Here is a 24351-nt window from a genome sequence, read left to right as displayed (position 1 = left end):
TTTACTTTTTGTTGCTTTTGCTTTTGGTGTCAAATCCAAAAAATCATTGCCAAGACCAGTGTTATGGAGCTTACTGCTTATATTTTCTTCCAGGAGTTTTATGGTTTCAGGTCGTACATTCAGGCATTTAATCTATTTTGAGTTAATTTTTGTGTATAGTGTAAAGTAAAGGGTCCAGTTTCGTTCTTTTGCATGTAGCTGTTTAGTTTTCCCAATACCATTTATTGAAAAGACTGTCCATTTCCCATTGTATAGTTTTGGTTCCTTTGTTGTATATTAATTGACCATATATTAGTGGGTTTATTTCTGGGCTCACTATTCTGTTCCGTTTATCTATACATCTGTTTTTAGGCCAATACCATACTGTTTTGATTACTATAGCTTTGTAATATAGTTTGAAATCAGGGAGTGTGTTACCTCCATCTTTGTTGTCCTTTCTCAAGATTGCTTTGGCTATTTGGGTTCTTTTGTGATTCCATACAAATTTTAGGAATTTTAGGAATTTTTGTTCAATTTCTGTGAAAAATGCCATTGGAATTTTGATAGGGATTGCATTGAATCTGTAGATTGCTTTGGGTAATATGGACATTTTAATGATATTAATTCTTGTGATCCATGAGCACAGAATATCTTTCCATTTATTTGTGTCATCTTCATTTTCTTTAATTAATGTCTTAAAGCATACAGGTCTTTCCCTCCTTGATTAAATTTATCCCTAGGTTTTTTTATTCTTTGTTGCAATTGCAATTGGGATTGTTTTCTTAGTTTCTTTTTCTGATAGTTTATTTGTGTATAGAAACACAACAAATTTTTGAATATTGATTTTGTGTCCTGCAACTTTACTCAATTCACTTATTAGTTCTAACAGTTTTTGGTAGAGACTTCAGCGTTTTCTTTATGTCACTTGCAGATAGTGACAGTTTTACTTCTTCCTTTCCAATTTGAATACCTTTTTCTTTTTTTGGCTAAATTGCTCTGGCTAGGAGTTCTAATACTATATTGAATAAAAGAGGTAAGAGTGGCCATCCTTGTCTTGTTCCTACTCTTAGAAGTAAAGCTTTCAGCTTTTCACCATTGAGTATGATGTTAGCTGTGGGCTTGTCATATATGGCCTTTATTAGGTTGAGGTATATTCCCTTTATATCTGCTTTGTTGAGAGTATTAAGCATAAACGGATGTTGAATTTTGTCCAATGCTTTTTCTGTATTTATTGAGATATCATATGATTTTTGTCCTTCATTTTGTGATGTGGTATATCACATTGATTGATTTGTGGATATTGAATCATCCTTACATCCCTGGAATAAATCCCACTTGATCATGCTGTATGATCCTTTTAATGTATTGTTGAATTTGGTTTGCTAATATTTTGTTGAGGATTTTTGCATCTATGTTCATCAGGAATATTGGCCTGTAATTTTCTTTTCTCATGGCATCGTTTTCTGGTTTTTGCATCAGGGTGATGCTGGCCTCATAAATTGAATTTGGGAGTGTTTCTTGGAAGAGTTTGAGGATTGGTATTGATTTTCCTTTGAATGGTTGGTAGAATTCACCAGTGAAGCCATATGGTCCTGGACTTCTGTTTGTCGGGAGGTTTTTGATTCTGATTCAATTTCATATTTTCTATTTCTTCATGATTCAGTCTTGGTAGGTTGTATGTTTCTAGGAATTTATCAGTTTCTTAGAGGTTGTCAAATTTGTTGCGTATAACTGTTCATAATATAATCTTATCCTTTGTATCTCTGTGGTATCAATTGTAATGTCTCCCCTTTCATTTCTGATTTTATTTATTTGAGTCCTCTTTTTTCCAAGCCTCTTAAATTTATTGAAACTTGTTTTATAGCCAACATATAGTCTGTCTTGGTTACTGTACCATATCTCTGTGAATATAATTTGTATTTTGCAGTTGTTGATGTAACTTTTATAATTGTCAGTTAAATCAAGGTGGTCCATAGTATTGTTAAGATCTGTGTCTTTTCTGGGTTTTCTTTTGTCTAGTTATATCAGTTGCTGAGGGAAGGGTTTTTACATTACCTAATATTTTTGTGGAATTGTGTGTTGTCCCCTTTATTTCTGTCAATTTTTGCTTCATGCATTTTGAAACTCTGTCCTTAGGCACAACACATTGATAATTGTTATCTCTTTATCTAATGTTAAGAGCCACTCTAGCCTTCCTGTTCTTAGTCTTTGTGTGGTATATCTTTTTATATCCATTTACTTTCAACCTATCTGTGTCTTTATGTTTAATGTGTATTTCTTGCAGGCAGCATGTGACAGTGTCTCTTTTTATTTGTTGTGTCAATTTATGGCCTTTAATTGCAGTGTTTATCTTAGGAGTGAGTATACTATGGCCCTCAGGCCAAATGCCCAATTTGGAAATTAAATTTTATTGGAATACAGCCACATGCTTTATTTAGTTATTATCTGTGTTTACTTTTCTGCTACAAGACAGAGTTGAGTAGTTGTGACAGAGATTATATGTCCCAAACTCCTCAAGTATTTACTTTCTGGTCATTTACAGAAAAATTTTGCTGACCCTGGTTTAGACCATTGAGATTTAATGTGATATGGTTGAATTTAGGCATATAATTTTATTATTTGTTTTCTGTTTGTCCTCATTTTTGTTTGTTTTTGTTTCCCCCTGTTCTTTGGATTTTGTTAAGTTTAATTTTTGGCATTTAATTATATCTATTGTATTTTTAGCTGTATTTCTTTGTATTTTTAAGTGGTTGATCTAGGGATTATAATATCTAACTTTCTCAGTGTACTTGTTAATATTGTACTTCATGCAAAACAGTGATGGCAAAACTTTGCAACCATATGTAGTTTCCTTTCCTTTATTCCCCTGCATTGATCTTTTTGCTATAGCTGTATGCATTATATCTCCATACCTTGGAAATCTCACCAGGCAGTGTCAGAAGTTTTGCTTTTCAACAATCATACATATTTTCATAAAACTTAGATAAGTGGGGAAAAAGGAGTCTGTTATATTTATTCAGCTATTTGCCATCTCTCTTTTGTTCTCCTTTAAATCTTAAGATGAAAGACTCTGTCTGGTATCATTTCCCTTCAACCTGGAGGACTTCCTTTAGTGTTTCTTATAGATCAGGTCGGCTGATGACAAATTCTTTTAGTTTTCTTTCATCTGAAAATGTTTTTTACTTCATATGCATTCCTGAAGGATTTTTTTCACTGGCTATGTATAAGGGAAAAACTACACTCCTCCTGTGTTTTCCTCTACTCTCAATACTCTATTATACTCACAACACTTCTGACACTAGATGTGAGGTTTTTCCACATATCAAGCAATTCATTGCGAAACCAGCTTGGTGTCCTATAATTCAAGTTAATTCTGATATAAACTGGAATTAATGTAGATGCCACAGGGTAATGGCCTGGTCACATAAGACTACCCTCCACTTCCAATGACAGTTACAAGTAAAGGTTCCCAAGACCCCCTTCTTGGATTCTGTCATTTTCTAGGACAGCTTACAGAACTTAGGGAAACCACTTTCTTACATTTACCAGTTTATTACATAATTAAGGGTATGATAAATAATATAGATGAATAGTCAAATGAAGATATACATAGGGCAGGGTTTTGTAGGGTCCCAAGTGCAAGAGCTTCTGTGGAGTTGAGTTACACCACTCTCTGGTACATGGATGTATTCACCCACCCAGAATCTCTCCAAACCCTTTACTTTTTTGATTTTTATGGAGGCTTCAATACGTAGGCACCATCGATCCTTAACTCAATTTCCAGCCCCTCTCCCCTTCTCAGAGGATGTAGGGGTGGGGCTGAAAGTTCCAAGCTTCTAATCATGGCTTGGTCTTTCTGGTGATCAGCCCCCATCCAGGAGCCCACCAAAAGTCACCTCATTAGAACAGAAGACCAAATCACCCAGAAAATTTTAAGAGATTTAGCAGCTCTGTGTCAGGAACTAGTGTCAAGGAACAAATATTAGAACAAAAGACGCCCTTAGTGCTCTTATCACTTAGGAAATTACAAGGGAAAGGATTTTTGTGCCAGGAACAGGGACAGAAACCCATATATATATTTTTTCTATTATTTCACAATATGGGAACCTAGGTTGTCAGTCCTTTTCTGTTGGAAATTTAAAGATTATAGCTCCACTATTTCTGGCCCAGCAAATGGTCTCATATAGACCAAGATGGTGATAGTCTCTGATGAGAAATCTGCAAATATTTGATTCATTGTTCCCCTTGAAGATAGGGACCCTATTTTGGACCTTTTTCACCATTATCTACAATAAATGTTTCTTGAATTTATTGGATTGTATTAAATTTTTAGTAAGTTAATATAAAGACTAGACAGGCTTATTAGGGTTCCATTTCCATAGGCTTATTAGGATCTGAATTGCCCAATAGGTGTTATACCTGTTATATTTTATAAAAGAAGATTTCTTTACTAGATATGAATAAACCAGATAAAAGAAGCAATGCATTACCAAGTTTCTGAAATGTTTCCTTGGTTAATTGGCTTTGTTTCTATGTAAAAGGAAAATTGGAGGCAGTAGATGTTTGTCCGAGCTTTTTCCCCACTTCTCTTTTACATAAAAACTACTTACCATTTTATAAAATAATGGACAGTTAAGGGACATCCAGAAAGAAATGAGCCAAAAAGTGTTCTGGGAGAGTTCTGTGCTTTATAACATTACATTTGATGTTTTGATATCTACAGAGAGAATCAAATACAGCAGAGATTTTCTGTTGAAGCTCTCAAGTGTTTCCATCTGCAGAAAAAAACCAGACTTTCTGCCTGATCATCCCATTGTACTTCAAAAACCAGTAAGTAGTTTTCTAATTTTGTATTGTTTTAATCCTAAATATTTATCTTTTAAAGATTTTTGTATTGTTTTAATTCTAAAATATGTGTCTTTTAAACCTTTTTAATGTTCTCATTGTAAAATATAATTCAGAAAAGTACATAAATCTAAATGTATAGTATAACCAATTACTGCAAGTAATTACCACTCTGTCAAAAATAGAATGGAATTGTCATATTTTAGGAAATATTTTTGTTTTTCAATTAAGTTTTATAACTCACCTGAAATTGATTTTACTATATGGTGTGAGGTAGGGGTGAAGTTTTATTTTTTTCTGCATGGATATCCAGTCATCCTAGCAATATTTAGCAAAAGGATAGTCCTCTGCCACCTTTGTGGCAATATATTTACATGTGGTCTGTTTCTGGGCGCTCTGTTCTGTTCAGTTACTCCTTTTATACAGTAAAACAACACAACTATTCTTCGACACATCTTTGCTGTTTCTTAGCCCTTTATATTTCTGTGTCACCTCATCAAATTCTATCAAAGTAAATACACACAGTAAATACATACATGTATCTTTCAGGATATTGATTGGAAAGGACATGAGTTTCATGTCAGGCTTGGGTTTAAGTTGTAGCTCCACCTGTGTACTGGTATATTGTTCAAACTTAGGCAAGTCACTTAACGTTCTTGAGCCTCAGTTTTGCAATTGTGATAAGGGGATGATTTCTAATTGTTAGAATTAAATGAAATGTATGAAATTGCTTTTAGCATGGTACTTATCTCTCATTATGTACTCAGTAGGTGTTGATTTTCATCTTTTATGGTCTTTACTTCCATTTTGACTGGAATTTGAATTTCTTTTATTTATAGTTTTCATAAACACCATTTTATACAGGTAAAGGTGTATAAAAGGTATACAGGCATACCTCAGAGATGTTGCAAATTTGGTTCCAAACAAATATTGCAATAAAGGGAGTCACACAAATGTTTTGGTTTCCCAGTGCATATAAAAGTTATGTTTACACTATACTGCTCTTAGTTGTGCAATAGCATTATGTCTGGAAAAAAAAAAAACTATTTACATATCTTAATTAAAAAACAATTTAGTTATTTATTGCTAAAAAATGCTAACCAACATCTGAGCCTTCAGCAAGTTGTAATCTTTTCACTATGTAACATTGAAGATAACTGTTCACAGATCACTATAACAAATATAATGATAATAATGAAAATGTTTGAAATATTGGGAGAATTACCAAAATATAACACAGAGACTCAAAGTGAGCAGATGGTGTTGGAAAAATGGTACCCACAGGCTTGTTTGATGCAAGGTTGCCACAACCCTTCAATTTGTAAAAAACACAGTATCTACAAAGAGCAGTAAAGTGAGGAATGCCTGTAGTATTCTACTGAGATGAGTTCAGAATATAGGTATGCTAAGAATGGGTCAAATGTGAGATATAAAATACCTCCGGTGTTCTCCATTTGGGGGATTTCTTACCCTTTGGAATCCATAGCTTTTTTTTCATAATTACAATTTTTTGTATTTTAGTTTATTCATAGTGTATCAATGGCTCTTAATTTAAACTCACTACCTTGCAGACATCCAGCCAATTCTTTTTAAAATTAAAGCATAAATTTAGAAGTTTTTTTCATAATACCTTGCTCACAGGAATATTTAATGAGGTAAAGCATCCTTGATGTTATTTGAATTTTTCTACCTGTTCAGAGATCTTAGGGGCATATAATCCTTGGTCTATAAGAATAAATCTAAACTTCAGTGCTATATAAAATATAGTCACTTTCTCATTTGAAGGCTTTCCACTTCTAACAACATTTTATTTTGTCAATAGAAGTTTGACCTACGCATTATTTTGAGTTTACTTTTGTTTTATGCATTAATAATATTTTCTAAAAATTAGGTACCACAAAAACAGAACAACGGGTTTTGAATACAATCTAATATATTTAAATATAATATATGTATTATATAAGTTTTACTAAACACAGAAGAACTACTTTATTTGACAAATTCCAGTTACTTAATAGTTTCTATAGTAACATGCATTTAGATCTGCAAACAATAGGTCACAACATTTGGTTTGATAAACTAATTAGTAAAAGGTACATTCATTCAATCTAATTGATAAGTTAACTTTTTCTTCTCTATTACAGGAAAACAACCAAAGCTTTAAGTAGCATTTTGAGAATGTATGTATTTCAAGATAAAGAATTACTAATTTTATATTTTGGACACCTGCAAATGAAGTGGATCTAGTAACAATAACTGTAACAGACTGTAACAATTCAATTTATTTTTAATTTTGATGGTTGGATATTTGGTTTCTCCTAAAATGAGAAAGAGATACTTTAAACAATAAAGAATTTTCTAATCAGTTTCAGCTTTGCAGGCAGTTTCTTGCATAAATTGGGAAGTAACACTGGAAAGTAGGAATTTGGTTAGTGAAATGGGAAGACTGTATTTATAATTTGCATGCTACTTGCAATTTTTGTTTTTCATCACTTGTAATAATGGAATGAAAATGTAAGCTGTAAGGATTCTCAAATATAAAGTATATGCTATGATGTATATATGATACATAATTTCTTGTTGCTTTTAAAGTTGCTTTTGTTTTGTTTCCCACTGATTTCATACCAGCACTTGAAAGGATCATTACAATCTCTCTAGAGGTTTAGAATGATTCAGGATGTTCAATGAATAGTTCTCAGTGATAGGAGGGAGAATATTTTAAGAAGTATTTCTTTTCAAATATATGATTGTTCTCTAGGTTTGTGATAATAACAACATTGTCTAATATTCTTTTATTTCCAAAAGAGGAATAATTGAGGCATTTGCAAATAATTGAGGTGCATTAAGTTTCAGTGCTGTAATTTCTTATAACAAGTGTATGGATGAAGAATTTGGAGGTTTAAACTTTTAGCTCCTAGAAATTCTATACACTAAATCTCCTGCAATTTGTCACTCTTGTTAAAAAGAAAAGTTTGTTCCAGCACAGTGTCACAAAGAATTGCTCATATAAAGGTAAGTGTAAACTCTCCCTAGTTCTATCCTCAGATTCTTTCAGATCCCTGGGTCTATTGGCAAGGCATTCAAGGACATCATTTGGCAGAAAGTTTATCTTAAACTGAATTCTGAACTCCTAAAACAAGTACCTTTTTCTTCACTGGTCTTTAGACTTGTTACCCAGATTCAAACTTTAGTCCATGGCAGATTTCCCAACTTGGTCTTTAGTGTACTACTTTTAATTGCTTTGTTCACCAGAAAAAGATTGCTTTTCAAGTAGGAAAAAAAAAAGAACCTTCACTAGCCATAAATTTATTGGTTACTTAAAAATGAGTTTACACCTACGGCCCAGTTTTTTACACTCATTTTTGCCCTACTATTTCCCTTTATATTATAGCTTCTAGTATTTATATGTGTATGATTACACACACATACACAAAAATACATGTAATTTATATAAGAGCTGGGGTCATCTCAATAAAAAAGTAATTTAAAAAGAGCTGGGGTCAGAATTACCATATAATTAAATTGGTTTGCTTTATTATTTGCCTATTATCCAAGTCTGTTGACTTTAGTTAAAAAAAATATGATGGAACCTATTCCAATTTGGAATCCAAAGAGCCCTTCCATTTAGCACTGTTACTGAGGGCAGACCCCATTTAAAGTCATACTACCATCCTAACTTTGGAAAGTGCCTAGTATCCAAAAGACTTGATGTACTTTCTGAATCTGATACAGAAATGGACTGGCCAGAACAATATATTGATTAGCTATAATTTCTATTTTTGAAATCATTTATAACCAGCGTTTTCAAGAAGAGTTTGTATAGTAGAAGTCCCCGAGGTTTCAAAGTCTTTTGATCCTTTCTTACTGTATATAATCAGAGTGAGACTGCAAAGACTGTTTTATTATCTATTTGCCTTTGTACATATGTATAGCTTATTTGAATAATCATTGTATATCTCCATTCATGTTGTTCTTTGCTTTGTATATAAATTAAAAGAGTTGAGCCAGGTGTTGTTTCATAGTGTTTATCATCTTTAGAAATGACCACACACACACACACACACACACACACACACACACACACACAAACATATACACACACGTGTGTATGTCAATATTTACTACCTATTTCTAGTAGAAGCTATTAAAAATTCGTTAATTTTATTTAGACTGAATGAGGACTGAGAGTACACAAAGGTGTTGGTAAAAGTTAGTTTGAGAAAATATGTTAGGTTAACTTTTATATTTAAAAAACAAAATTTTAGTTCAACCTTCCTTTTTGTCTGAGTTAAAAAAAAAAAGAAAAGGAAAAATTCACCTTATGTTTGTTTCCTGGAAGACCTGTGTTTTCAGAGGAATTTGGCCTAGAGAATAAACAAATTTCTATATGCATTGCATTTTCATTAGCAGCATTTATCAGAATAAAAGAGATTTTATTAAAAATATTTAATTTATGAGCTTGTACAGCAGAATATATAAGGTACATAGTTTTAGTTTTTCTAGTGAAACTGGGATTGTAGTCATTCTAGTGTTGAAACTGAAAAATAGATGTTTTTTGTCCAGTACATATTTTATTATTTCACTAAAGTTTATACTTGTTTTATAATTCTTTGTTCACTTAGGTTAAAATTTTGGTTTTAAAATATTTTGAAATCATTATTTAAATGCAAATGTCTATTTTTCATAAGTAAAGTTAGACCTCTGGATCATGTGCCAAAAATTTTGAACCACATTTTCTTAACAAATGATATAATGGTGTTACATTACTAAATGGTACCCTGTCACAGAATTGCTCACTTATGAAAAACCAGTTTATAACTTGACAGATGGATAGAGATTCTATTGGTTATAATGAAGATTGGTTTATGCTCATGTATTAATGTTTTTTTAAGCTTAAACAACAGGGATGCACTGCATCCCTGCTCTCTCTCTCTGCATATAAGGATACCAGTCATATTGGATCATGTATTAGCTTTTTAAGTAACATAAAGTGAATAGTTATAGGATCCTGAGTTGGGAATGGAGTAGGTATTACTGAAGAATACATTTCACTCATGGTAAAGCAGATACTTAAAAAATCACAAAACACTGATTTAACCTTTATAGTTTATGACAGATCTACAGAAGCTGTTCTATGAAGTAATAGTCTAAAAGCTCTCACTTTAAATGTTTTTTTCTCTATCATAACAATTTTGTTACTTTATATGTATACTTTTCATATATTATGATTTTGAGACTAAAGGGTTTTAGGTTTATTGTATGTAGCAATACAGCAGCAAATATTGAGGATAATAGTGAACTTTGAAAGTTGAGCTAAAATTTACATGAAAGATAAAATGATAGAAGACATTTAAGAAGAGTGCACATCTTAGGGTAAATATATTTAAACAAAAGTAGAGAGTAGATTAATAAGTACAGAGAATTTTCTAATTCACATTTCAGATAAGAACAGTTGTTTTTTACTTGGAACCATAAAGAAAATGTTAAGGAACAGCTAGTTGTTCAGGATCCACCATGAAGCTGAAAAGAGAAAAAGAGTTTTTTAAAATAATGAAAATAACTGCTAGGGCTAAGTTAGTTCAAGGTGCAAGTCATTCTTAAAGAGACTATTTTCCCTCATCTTTAGTCTGTATAATTACTTATCTTTCAAGTTACTATTTCCTGACTTGATTGAACTTTCCTGTGCACTTGTTAGTTGTACCATAGCTTTTGGCACTTGGTTGCAGTTTAACTAAAAAGTTTTTGTTATGTATGAATAGAGATTGTCTTGGCAATGAGATTATAAACACCCTGAAGATAAAATCATGTTGTTGTTGTTTGAATCTTCCCAGTTCAGAAAGTTTGGGTATAAGTAAGTGGATGTGTTTTAAATAATATTTTTTTAGTATATCTGTATTGTAAAATTAGGAATATTTTCCCCAGTAAATGTAAGTATCCCAAAGACAAACCTATGTCAAAGAAGTAAGATTGGTGGAATGAGGTGAGAAACAGACAAATGTGAAGGATTAAAATTTGTTTTCAAAGCTGTTTAAATAATACACTGACTGGCAATAGGATCTTACTTTCTTATGTATCCTTTTTTCCCATAACCATAAGGCTTTCTCCTTTGCCAAGGGATATTCTGCTCCACAGACCAATTCTCATACTCTTTTTGTCTGGGTGTTTTATGATAGCTTATCAGCATAGGCTCCATATTCCAGTATGCCTCATTTAAGTGATTTTTATATTTGAGAGTTCATAGGAATATATTTTGGTTTATATTTTTGTATCTAGTGAAGACTGGTTTATTTGCTTTACTTATTTAAATAAATTGTTTTATTTATTTTTATTTTTGGTTAAGTTGGGTCTTTGTTGCTGCTCACGGGCTTTCTCTAGTTGCGGCAAGCGGGGTCTACTCTTCATTGCGGTGCTCGGGCTTCCCACTGAGGTGACTTCTCTAATTGCGGATGGAGCATGGGCACTAGGCGTATGGGCTTCTGTAGGTGTGGCACGCGGCTCAGTAGTTGTGGCTTACAGGCTCTAGAGCGCAGGCTCAGTAGTTGTGGCGCATGGGCTTAGCTGTTCTGTGGCATGTGGGCTCTTCCCGGACCAGGGCTTGAACCCATGTCCCCTGCATTGGCAGGCAGATTCTTAACCACTGCGCTACCAGGGAAGTCCCTGCTTTATTTCTTGAGATGTATCTTAAGTAAACCACTTAGAAATCTTAATTAAAAAGCAGTATTGGGCTTCCCTGGTGGTGCAGTGGTTGAGAGTCCGCCTGCCGATGCAGGGGACACGGGTTCGTGCCCCGGTCCGGGAAGATCCCACATGCCGCGGAGCGGCTGGGCCTGTGAGCCATGGCTGCTGAGCCTGCGCTCCGCAACGGGAGAGGCCACAGTAGTGAGAGGCCCGTGTACCACAAAAAAAAAAAAAAAAAAAAAAAAAAAAGTCTTATTAGAAATTGTTATTTGTGAATTAGTAATACAAACCCACTCATTGTGTGTTTCTAACTGTAATAACTTTCAGATTTTTATTTTAGGTCAAAATATATGCAGCATTTCAAAACTACATAAACAAAATGCACAAAACTAGTTGTTACAAATATAAGTCATATGGACATTAAAATCATAAATAATATTTATAAGCTAATTTCAGCTTTTTGTCCAGGGAGATATATCTGCTGTTTGTTCCCAAGGGAAGTCAGCTGTTAACAGTGATAGAACTTTCAGTTTAGAATAGAGTAGGATGACCCAATAGATGTTAAAAATCTTGTTTGAAGTAGGTTTTTAAAATTGTGTTAGAATCAAGCCTAACTTTTTTTTCTATCAAATTCCAGTGGTTGTAGAAATTAGATGTGATGTGAAAATCACACACACATGAATAATAGGGTAGCAATTAAAAGGCATTAAATTGTATTCACTCTGAATTCTGAGAACAGGAATTGATCCAGTTTTATCTGTACTCAGTTTTTCTCTCTAAATTAGGAAATGCTCTGAGAGAGAAAGAGTAATAGAATGCATGTACCAATGATACTAATAGTGCATAAACCTGCCCTTAAGATCTAGAGTAAATATAAAAAATCAGGCTGAGACTGTCAGAGTCAGCCAACTTGAAAGCATTCACACCTGATCTCCCCATCTCCTCACCTAGCTTCAATTCCAGAATTGACTTCTTCATTTTCCATTTATTGCCAATCCATCAAAATCTACCCTAATTTTAAAATTCCTACCATTTTATTAAAACTTCTCTTGTCAAATCCAATTTTCAGTCCCATTCTCTTCAGTCATGCTCTCCTACATAGGCCCCCTGAGGAGCACTGTACTTTGCATGTTACTCCTCTTTTGGTTTCCTTGATACTCTGTAACTGTGACTCTCCTATCTCTGGTTCCCCTCAGTCTCCTTAATGAAAGGAGGCTTTTCTCTCCCAACCTTTTAAATAAAGGCAGTTCCTCAGGCTTCTGTTAGATATTTTCTTCTTACCTACACACTTTCTCACCAACGCCCGGCTTCAACCATCATCTTGCTATGGTTAACTCCTGAAAATTCTATCTGCAAGGGAACTCTATGGATATCGTCTTGGTTCAGATGCTTTTTTTTCCTGGCCTAGATTATTGCCCTGCCTGACCAATTTCTCTCCTCTCATGACATTCACCTTTCTCCCTCCTGCCACAGTTACTACTGATTAGAGCATTCACTAGCCCTCTCAAAAACCTTTAATGGCTCCATAATACTGTAAGAAGAAAGTTAAAATTCCTTATTATATTTTCAACTCCCATTTCCTACTCTCTCCTCTCTTTGCACATGTACCATATACAAGCCTTATGCTTTAATCATATCTTTGCACCAATTAACACAGCACATTTAACATTTCTTACATTTGTTCATGTCTACAATTTACCTCTAAGTACCCTTCTTCTCCATCTTTATTTGTCCAAATCTAATTTTTTAAAGTCCAGCTCAAGGATCATCTCCTGATTAAAAACTGTTAAAGAGGCAATCCACTCCTCTAAATTCACATAGCACATTATGACTCTAATAGGTAACTATTATGTATGTCCTGAGCTTGTCATTTTTCTGCAAACATTTGTCTTTCCTACTGGACAGAAAGCATTTTATAGGTAGGGACTGTATTTTTACTTTGTACCCTCTATAGCTCCCAACACAATGCTTGTTCATAACTGGAGCTCAATCAGTGCTAGTAAACAGGCTAGGAACCCCAGTATCCCCAGTGCTTAGCACTTATTAACATTCAGTAAAAGTATGTTTAATTGGTAATTGAATGGATGGGTAGATGAACAAATAATTTTTGTTCTCAATTATCTTAAATAAGGTTTGGCTAGGCCAGACTTCTCAGGCAAGTTCATTTCAAATTTCTCTTTCCCTTCTCCTTTTTCTCCAATTACAAAAAATATTTTAACAATTATTATAATAAAGATATTTCTAACATAATTCTAATCTCCAATCTATGGTCACCTATTTCAAATTTATTCAATACACTATAATATAGTAAAGCATTTGAATAATTTTTTGAAATGTCATGATTTGTACTTCAGATTGTTAAAAGGTGACCAGCAAATGACTAATATTAGGTTTAATACAGCCAGGAATACAAATAGGGTCAACTAAGGACTAAAGGCAATAGAAAAAATATATAGATCTCTTATTTCCTACCCCCACTCTCCAATTTTAAGATAGATAAAAAAAATAGAGTACAGTTGATGAAGGGGAAGGGGCTAGAACATACTGTCTTTTAAACAGAGAAAGGCAATACAAAAGCACATAGAAGAATTGTGAACCCAGGATAATTACCAGGAACTAGCATAGTAGATGTGAGTTCTGGAGTTTCCAAGAAATCCACATTACTTCTTTGGAAGGTCTTGCTATAATTCATCTGACGGTGGCTGTATAAATAATTATAGGTTATGGCTGTGCAATTTATTACAATCTTCCTGAGTAGAATGTAGCACAGTTCAAATTCACTCAAGGTGGCAAGGTTTCGGATGATTTAGATTAAGTGCCTGAATACGGACTTCTTTTCTTGGTTATTTACCCTTAAAAAAAGACTAAGGAGTAATTTAACAAGTATCACCAGAATTTTTTTTTAAAACAGGAGAGCACTAATTCTCTAGAGAAGATAAAACAAAAGGAGATAACTGTAATTGCAGCAAGAAGTTTAAACAGAAGGAAGACTATCTTGGGCATCAGGATGTTTAAAAAATAGGATAGCTAAGAAGAAGGACTATAGATTTTCCATCTCTAGAGGATAAAAAGAAAGAAAAATCATCTAAAAGTATAGGCCTGGAACTACAGAGTTGAATAAGTTGCCTTTAAAGCTCCCTTTTGTGCCTGAAATTTGTTGATGTCATTATGCATTATAGCACAGTGTTTAAAATAGCCACAAAAATAAAAATTTTAGGTGAAATATGTATCAAATAAATTTCCAGGTATTTGTTTCATTACCATCATTTAACACCCCAAAATATGGACTTATTGGAGAGCTATATTCTCTGTGCCATTTAAAGCCAACTAGAACTATTTATATAATCTCAGAATAGCAAAATTTCCTTCATCTCATTTTTCTAATTATATATTTGTTACTTATTAATAATTATTTTAATTTCAAAGAACTTGATTTATCTTTTAACTTTATCGAGGAATAGTTAACAAATATATACAAAACTGAATGATTACAAGAGAAGTTGACTTGCTTTTAATCTTTTCTAAACAATGTCTTGAATTTCCCTTTTATTTGCAGTAAGTAAAGACATTTCAAAAAGCTGTTAAGCTATGATGATCTTAACCATTATATATAGCTATATTGCAAAATAAGAACCACAGAGCTTAAGAAAAATTAGGAAGTAAAATTATTTTCATCTTTTTCTGCATCCTTTGTCTCCCACCCCTGCATACCTTAGACACCCATGACCCACATCTACATCTGTTTACCTGAAAGCATCAGTAAAATGGTAATTCTTAAAGTGTGATCATAATCAAAAGTTTTTGTGCTTCAAAAGGAAAGTGATTTCAAATCCATAAAAAGAGTGAGATTTAGGAAAATGAGCAAATAAGACAGGTTTTAAGGTGAGGTAAAGGGAATGGAGTTTTTTCTACAGGTTCTAAAATTATATCATGTATATTGCCACCTCCCTGGCAAAAAAATAAAAAAAATAAGGCCTGCTCATAACTTACCTATTCCACACACTACTGTTCTCCCAGAACTCGTAAATCGTGTAGTGAGATTCATTTGAAAGCTTCTGTATAGAAATACTGAAATGGAAAAGGAAAGGTGTAATTAGCCACAGGAAATTAAATACAAGAAATAAACTAATATTTCTAATCACCTCTAATCTTATCCATTTGTATAAGAAACACCTATGGTTCCTGCATGAAAATTGAAGTTTTGTCAATAATTGATTAACATGTCTGTTTGTTTAATATACGTTTTTAGTTTTCTGGTTTGGCATCATGAATACTGTCTCAGTATATTTCAGAAATCACAAATATAACTTTGTAAAATTTCCTTCATATATCTATTCAAAAAGATTTTGTGAGTTCTGTTTTGCCAGGGTTCAGAAGAATGTGAGTGCATGCCACCTTCCTTGCCCTCAGCTGTTGCTCTTTGGATCAGTCCAATCAGCCTCCAAAGCTCTTGCCCTTACCTCTATCTCTGGATTGACAGTTTTTGTTTGGGGTCCTGCTGTAAGCTAAGTCACCTGGACCACACTGCTACACAACTAACTCCAACTTTGCCAGTGCCCAGTGTTGGTCCTCCTCCTTTCTCTTTTACACACTCACACCTCTCAACTTTCTCGCTGTCCAGATCAAGTTTGAGTCCATATTCTGGCCATAATTGTAGTTTTTTTTGTAATTGCTTTTCCAATTTAGGGAAGACAAATTTGTTCCTTCCAGCCTTCTGGACTAGCCTGAGAGTGGCTAATAGCCTATATAATATGTTTTGGAGTAGTGAAGAGAGAGGAGGTGGGTGAAAAGACAAGTTGAGGTGAAGACTGGATTTAATCCAGTAGCAATGAGGAGACACAAAAGGGTTTAAAGCAGGGAGAGTCTCATTGTTGAAGCTGGGTTTTAAAAGATCCTTCTGATGGCGGTGTGAGGTAGCCTATGGAGAACAGTTCAAAGCAGGAAGAAAAGTTAGAGAGGTAGTGAAACTAGCTTAGGTGAGAGATGATGAAGATCCAAATTAAGGTAGAAAGAAAGGGAGAGGGGATAGATTCATAAATTTAAGGGAGAGTAGGATACAAATATAAAGATTCCTTTAAAAAATTAATTCCACAAGTTCAGCCTAACGTTTCACAGTATATTCAGATTATAAATCAAAATCAGAGGTTAGAAAAACAATAAGGATTTAAAAAAACAAATCAGATGGGGTGCTTTTTTTTTTTTTTTTTTTTGTGGTACGCGGGCCTCTCCCGTTGCGGAGCACAGACTCCGGACGCTCACGCTCAGCGGCCATGGCTCATGGGCCCAGCCACTCTGCGGCATGTGGGATCTTCCCGGACCGGGGCACGAACCCGTGTCCCCTGCATTGGCAGGCGGACTCTCAACCACTGCGCCACCAGGGAAGCCCGGTGTGGTGCTTTATTAAATGGAAGTATAGTTGATTTACATTATATTTCAGGTATACAGCATAATGATTCAGTAGTTTTGCAGATTATACTCTATTAAATGTTATTACAAGTTAATGGTTATAATTCCCTGTGGTATAGAATACATCCTTGTTGCTTATCTATTTTATACATAGTAGTTTGTATAAACTACTCTTTTTTAAATTTTTTAAAATAATTTTTATTGGCGTATAGTTGATTTACAATGTTGTGTTAGTTTTGGGTTTACAGCAAAGTGAATCAGTTATACATAGACATACATCCACTCTTATGATTCTTTTCCCATATAGGTCATTTCAGAGTATTGAGTAGACTTCCCTGTGCTACACAGTAGATCCTTATTATCTATTTTATATATAGTAGTGTATATCTCAATCCCAATAAATTGAGAGATTGGGAAAAATTGGGAGAATAGAATATTGATTTAAGAGCAAACATACGGTAAAATAGCCAAGCTCAGTGTAAATTTAGGATTTACCTAAGTGTGGCCAGCAGATGGTGGTAACTACACAGAAATTGTAATACTTATTTGGCTTGTAGTTTGGTGTTTTTCACAGAGCTATTGATCAAGCTTGCTTCAGTTAAGATATGATGTAGCAAGTATTGTTCTTAGTTCAATTTCAGATTTTCTCGGGAAAGGTTTATAACATAATCAAAGGAATTGAACAGAAAGTGAAACTGGAGATTTTCTAACCCCAGGAGTTTATAGATGGGCTTTTGGGGGGGTTCCTTGAAATCCCAGAAATGAGCTGAAAATTACTGTGCATATCTACTTTTTCCTGGGAAGAGAATCCATAGTTCTCATCATAGTCTAAAAGGATCTGTAATCCTCAAATGTAATCTGACAATGTAATGGTCAAATTTCAATCCATGACTATGAACTGCCTCCTACAAACTAATTCATTTGTATTACTTATTACATATAAAAATCACTTATCCTGCTATCTGAACCTGCCATTTTCCAGACTAGCCACAAGAAATTCACAAAATTTTAGCCTGATGCTCAAGTTTTGAAGGACTGAAGAAGATAACACAGTGTGATAAGGTAGTGGTTTGAAGTATAGCCATACAGGCTTACCTTCATCCACCATGTATTAGAGCTTTGTCACCTTGGGCCCATTATTTAACCTGTTTCCTCACCTGTTAAATGGTGGTAATAATAGTACTGAGTACTAAATAAAGCATTACATGTAGAATGTTTTGCCCAGTAATTGGTATATTGTATGTGTGTATATGTGTGTGTGTGTGTGTTAGCTGTTAGCTCAATAGTGAAAAACAAAGTAGCACTTTACTTAGGTGAGTGAAAGCTAAGCCTTAATGGTATCAAAGTTGAGAAACATGACAGAATTAAAAGGAACAGAAAAGAAACTGAGGGGAAAAGACAAATCTTTGAAAACAATGAGGAGTAGCAAGCCAATAATAATGATGATAACAATTATTACATTATTATACATACTAATAACAATGGCGATGGTTGCTAACATGTATTGCTCTGTTCCAGGCCCTGGTTTAAGCATTTCCCATGGATTAAGTCATTTTACCTTCACAGTCACTCTGGGAATCATATGGTAGATACTGTCTGTTGCCTCCCCAACTGTTACTCCCCTCTGTCTAACCGAACCCTGCCATTGTTCATTTTGCAATATATCCAATGTACCAATCAGTGCTAGGCTGAGACAGTCATCACAATCTCCTTTCTGCTAAATATTTGTTTTCTAACCTCCCCTGTAACCAAGGATAGCCATGTGACTTGAGTTGGGCCGATGAGATGCCAAGGGAAGTATGCTGAGAAGCAAGGACTTCTGGGAAACTTTCTGTCCTTAGGTTCAGACATGAGAGGATGGCTTGTTGGTGTTGCTCCTTTCTCCTTCTTCCTGACTGTAGGCCATCTGGTCAAGAGCCAGATGGAAGAGTTGAAAGACCAGTTCAGATTGTGTCTCAAAGGACTATGGGTGAAAATGCTAATCAAAATTGTTCTACAGACTGGGTGCTTTCAATTAAGGGCAAAACTGACCAATACGCAGCAATGACATTTAAGGACATTGATATTTGAGACTGTACAATACAGATAACAATACATATGCAGTGATGACACTGAGATAGCAAGAAAAGGTTAATGATAAAATTTTTAGAAACTTCAGTCAGCAATATTTCTGTTAAAAGGGCTTAGGGCTTGAATGATTAGCTTTCAATTATTTGCAAACTTAAAATTACATGATGTAACTCTGAGCTTTTGCTTTGTGACTGTACTAACTTAAACACCCTCAGTCTTCCTCCTCAATGTATTCATACTTCCTGTGGCACTTAAAAACTCACTGGCTAAAGCAAGAGTTCTTTGGCTAAGCTGTCTCTGGATAAGGTCACTTAGAGCTTCAGCCCTGAGCTCCAGGACACCTTGAACATTCCAGGAGCTGGAAAATGTCAGTGAAATGGGGAAAAATGATGTAGCTCAGGAACGGTTGGGGTTGAACATCTTACCTAAGGTAGCTTGGCTCATCCGGAACAGGACACACTTCGTCTTGGCTTCCTCTGTTCCCCGGGTGGCCTACCTTAACTCACAGAGCCTAATCACTGGAGTAAGGGGCACACAGGAGGGATAGTTCCCACAATTCTCCACCACACTACGGCCACCCATTTATTTTGTCTATATAAAAATGCTGATAAATTAATGGTTCAATGTGCCACAGGGTACCATGAGTTCTTAAGGATGTTTCTTTGGCCATAGTACAACTCCCAGGGTTGATTCTTACAATGCAGTTCCACATTCATCTTCCCTACATCCTTGACATGGAGTTCAGAATACATACAAATTCTAGAATTTGGTAGCTGAGAGTGACTTCAGAAATCATTTTATTCTACTTAACAGCTGTGAAATTAAGGCCAAGAACATGGCTTTAATTGTTCATGAATGAGTATCCTATTTTCCCAACTGGTTTCCTAGATCCTTGGAAGCAGAAACTATTCTCAACTTTCCGAAGTCATGCATGGTTTTGAGAATACACTGTGTGCATCATATATATTCAGTTGGTACCTCCCCGTGCCAAACACAGGGATTAAATAAGCCTTCATGATTACAAAATATGCGAAAAGAGTAATCAAAAAATGTGTGTGTGTGTGTGTGTGTGTGTGTGTGTGTGTGTTATACATGGGTCACACAATTGCTCTGCTTGGGTTTTTCAGTAATTTTTTTTTTAAACATCTTCGTTGGAGTAAAATTGCTTTACAATGTTGTGTTAGTTGCTGCTATATAACAAAGTGAATCAGCTATATGTATACATAATACTCCCAAATCCCCTCCCTCTTGCATCTCCCTCCCACCCTCCCTATCCCATCCCTCTGGTGGTCACAAGCACCGAGCTGATCTCCCTGTGCTATGAGGCTGCATCCCACTAGCTATCTATTTTACATTTGGTAGTGTATATATGTCAATGCTACTCTCTCACTTCATCCCAACTTCCCCTTCCCCTTCCCTGTGTCAAGTCTGTTCTCTACGTCTGCATCTTTATTCCTGTCCTGCCCCCACGTTCTTCAGAACCTTTTTTTTTTTTTAGATTCCATATATATGTGTTAGCATACGGTATTTGTTTTTCTCTTTCCCAAACCCACAAAGTTAATACAACCCATGTTTAATTCCAGAGCCAGACTTCTTAGCTGCAGAAGTATTCTACCAGAGTGTGAATAAAATATAACTAGTAATTACTGGGAGGAACACCAAAGAGACATAAAGTATGTGTTTCTGTGTGCACATACATGCATGCATACATGTGCTAAAAAGCTTTCCCAATGTTCTAAGAGTATTGTGAAATACAATTTAAACAAGCTCCTAAGGTAGGGGTGGATTTGGTTGTGGCAGTTTTCCAGGAGCGGGTGAGTTTGATCTTTGGCATAAGGTAGAGCATGGTCTGGCAGAGACCTGAAGCTGGGTGCACACTTCTGGGAAGGAGAGTGGCCAGATCGAAGGCACAGCGGTAAGACAATAGATTATGCTGGAAAGGCAATATGCAGCTGGGCACTGTTGAGGCATAGTGTTCAGGTGAGGGAGAACAAATGGTAGCAGTGCTGTGGATCTCTGGGGTCTGTTGGTAGTATAATTGTAGGGTCAGGATAAACTTCTGGCATTTGATAAGCTACTCATTAGATAGTTATTGCAGGTTTCTGAGTAAGAGAATTCTTTGATAATTGTTTCCGGGAAATTATAATTGTAGTAGTTGTTTCTCGGACTACTTGGAGTAGAGAAACTGAAGATGAGGTATAGTTAGTATATTTTAGTAGCCTGAGATAACAGAAGCCTGAGCTGGAGTGGCCATGGAAATAACTTTTTTTTTTTTTAAATGACAAAGTCCTGCCATCAAGACTTCAGAGATGGTGCAATTTCATAATGAATGGCTGAAATGGTGGTTATTAGGCCATAGGGCACACTCTCAAAGTAGCAATCAGAGCTAGATGCACTAGAGTTGAGGCCTCATATACCAGAGATGATTTAAATCAGAGTGTGAGTCTGCCTGGATGCAAAAGGAGGAATTTCAGTCTATTTGACTTCCCTTGGTGCTCCTAATGCTCAAATCCACACAGAGTCCAAGGATAAAAGAGAAAACAGCCTGTTTAACTCTGCAAAATGCATCACCCCGAGGGCTAGAATGACCAGCATAACTTTAGATGAAGATTCTCAAATACCAGTCCTCCAGACCCCACCTTCATATAAGACACATGCACAGGAGCACTTACCGCAAGCAACCACTTTGGGAGGAAGCGCTCTCCACATAGTGTTTCAGAGCGAGTTGGAATTCTTCCAAGTCCTCTTCTCTCACAGACATCTGACGCTGCACAAGCATGATGTGCTGCAGAGGAAGGGGCAAGTGTTACTTTGTTGACTATCATGGAGCCTCCCTAAGCCAACCCCCTACTGCTCATCCCATCCCTCCTCACAAAACAAACAATTTTTCATCTAAAAATGACTAAAAAGGCCATGACTAGTCCAAGTAATAACACTGTATAAAAGCTGTAGTATAGGCAGGATATTTTCTTGCCTCTAGTAACAGGCACTAAAAAAGGTGTCCTTCATGATGACATATTTCCCTTTTAAAAGCAGTGGTTCTCCATCAGAATCACTGGGGAGGTTTTAAAATTACATTTATATCAGAATCTCTGGAGTGAGGTTCACGCACTGGTATTCATAAAAACCCCTCCAAATGACTTTAATGTGCAGCCAGGGTTGGAATCACTGACCTAAAGTCACTTACCAAATTTTAAAGAGAAGTTTTATTGTACACAGTGCACAGCTCCAGCTTCTCCTTGGCTATTTTGTGATATTAGACATATTATGAATTTCATTACAAACAACCAAATTTCAAAAAATATGTGTTCACTGATGCATTTCCAAAGCTACATAAACCATCACAGGGTTCTCAAACAATTAACCACCTATAATAGGCCCCACTCAAATCTCATGGCATTAGATGAAGCCTGTGTTTAATGGATCATGCTGGGTTGGATGACAACTGATTCTTGTAACAAATCCTATTACCCTTATAGCACCTGTAGTTTGAATACTTTCCTAAAGATATGCCTATGGGCTTCTCATGGTATTTTGATCTCAAGATTAGTCCTTTCCTCATCAATTGTTGGTAGTGAATCATAAAAGTGCAAAAAAAACAAGGATTGGAGGTGAATTATAAAAGTGCAAAGCAACAACAATAATGTGAGAAAGATTTAGAATATGAGGAAACTAACTTGCATGATCTTACCCAGCTATGTAGAAGCAGAGCTAGAATTAAGCCCCTGTTTTGCTATCTCCAATTCCAATGAGCTTCTCTCTTAATGTTAACAGCTACCATTGGATGAACACTAATTATATTGTAGGTATTATGTTAGGCACTTTTTATATTGAACAAATGTTCCTACTTTGTGTTCCTACAGGGAATTAGTAAATGCTGGATTCTAGTATACAGTGATGGATTAAGATAGAATTCTTGTCTTCATAGGTTTTAGCAAAGAAATAAACAAGTCTTGAACACTGTGTCTAAGAAGTAATTTTAGGTATGGCCCATGAAACTTATTGTATGTAAATTGATCAGAATTCTACTAAAATTTTGACCAACTGTATTGCCAAATAAATTTTGATCCTTGTGTTAAAATCCTTTGACTATTTAAGGCTTAAAATAATATTTGGGCCCCCAAACTCATATGAGCTGGAAGCAGGCTGTGAATACTGCATAACCCCCAAGAAAGGTAATGTTCCACAATGGGCTGACTCAGGCGTGGTCATGGATGGTAATGGACCAAGAAGAAACTCTTAAAGAAGAACAGAAAACAGGGTTCCTCTTAGAATGGAGATCTGGTGTCTAATAGTGGAACTTCCTTCATTAAAATACCTTCCCAGCATGAATTCATCGTTGCAACTAACCTGTAAATGTTGTGTATTTCCTATTCATCTGTTTTCTGAGTGGCAGTTTTATGGCATTTATCCTGGCCTAGTTTTATCATTGTATATTTTATCTGTGTGTGTGCAGGGGTTGGGCATTTCAGACTTTAAAGGGCTACATCCTAACCTTACAGATAAGACTAAACATCATCCAGGGATCCTGGATTTGAGCTAGAAGCAGTAACTGGAGGAGACTTTGGGCGGTCTCCCTTATGAAGGTAATGTGTTCTATAAATGTGAAAAGAAAGGTGCAAATGAACATCTGATGACCAGAAGGTAGACTATGGCACAGACTCCAAACTGTTCATCAAAATCCATTTCTTTCTTCTTTCCAGATATAGAGTTAGACTTACAAATTCCATTATCCCTTGCAGTTAGGTGTAGCCAACTGATGAGTTCTCACCAACAGAATATGAGCAGAAGTGCTGTGTACTACTTTTGAGCCAAGACTTTCAGGAAAGATGTGAGCCTCCTCCACCTTCTCTTTTTCTTTTCTGCTAGTAAGATGAAGACCTGCCTTAGGACTGGCAGGCCCATAGGTGAGAGAAGTCTGTGTCCCTGAATCATTGTGTGGACTATTTACTAGGAAAACTTTTATTGCATTGGAATCATCCTACATCTTGGGTCTATTTGTTTCCATAACCTAGTCACCTAAATGAGTTCAGTAATTTTAATTGAGCTTTATCTTATTTCCCTTCAGGATCAGGAATCAAAGTCAATAACTATCTCCTAAGGTTGTATAATGAACAATCAGCCTCCTATCTGACTCTCCCAGGGCCTAGTTTTTTTTTCTGTTTGTTTTTGTTTTCTGTAACATCTTTATTGGAGTATAATTGCTTTACAGTGGTGTGTTAGTTTCTGCTTTATAACAAAGTGAATCAGTTATACATATGTTCCCATATCTCTTCCCTCTTACGTCTCCCTCCCTCCCACCCTCCCTATCCCACCCCTCTAGATGGTCACAAAGCACCGAGCTGATATCCCTGTGCTATGCGGCTGCTTCCC

At 35.4% G+C, this 24351-nt stretch overlaps 2 protein-coding genes across 2 annotated transcripts in view; one reads left to right on the top strand and one right to left on the bottom strand.

Moving 5' to 3' along the window:
• LOC309974171 (uncharacterized protein C8orf88) overlaps window positions 1-7088 on the top strand; it is a 40224-nt gene extending 33136 nt beyond the window's left edge. The window contains exons 5-6 of the mRNA XM_082858631.1: window positions 4703-4809; window positions 6969-7088. Coding sequence (XP_082714757.1) covers window positions 4703-4809; window positions 6969-6992 — 131 coding nt within the window. The 3' untranslated portion in view covers window positions 6993-7088. The remainder of the gene's footprint in view (window positions 1-4702; window positions 4810-6968) is intronic.
• A 3230-nt stretch (window positions 7089-10318) lies between these two features.
• NECAB1 (N-terminal EF-hand calcium binding protein 1) overlaps window positions 10319-24351 on the bottom strand; it is a gene marked incomplete at both ends in the record, with an annotated part of 279877 nt that continues 265844 nt past the window's right edge. The window contains 4 exons of the mRNA XM_082858688.1: window positions 10319-10344; window positions 14113-14204; window positions 15493-15570; window positions 21651-21763. Of these exons, the coding sequence (XP_082714814.1) occupies window positions 10319-10344; window positions 14113-14204; window positions 15493-15570; window positions 21651-21763 (309 nt within the window). The remainder of the gene's footprint in view (window positions 10345-14112; window positions 14205-15492; window positions 15571-21650; window positions 21764-24351) is intronic.

This window comes from Leucopleurus acutus (assembly GCF_964270905.1).
Source record: "Leucopleurus acutus genome assembly, chromosome: 17".
Taxonomy (NCBI): Eukaryota; Metazoa; Chordata; class Mammalia; order Artiodactyla; family Delphinidae; genus Leucopleurus; species Leucopleurus acutus.
This window is presented reverse-complemented; position numbering and strand designations above follow the sequence as displayed.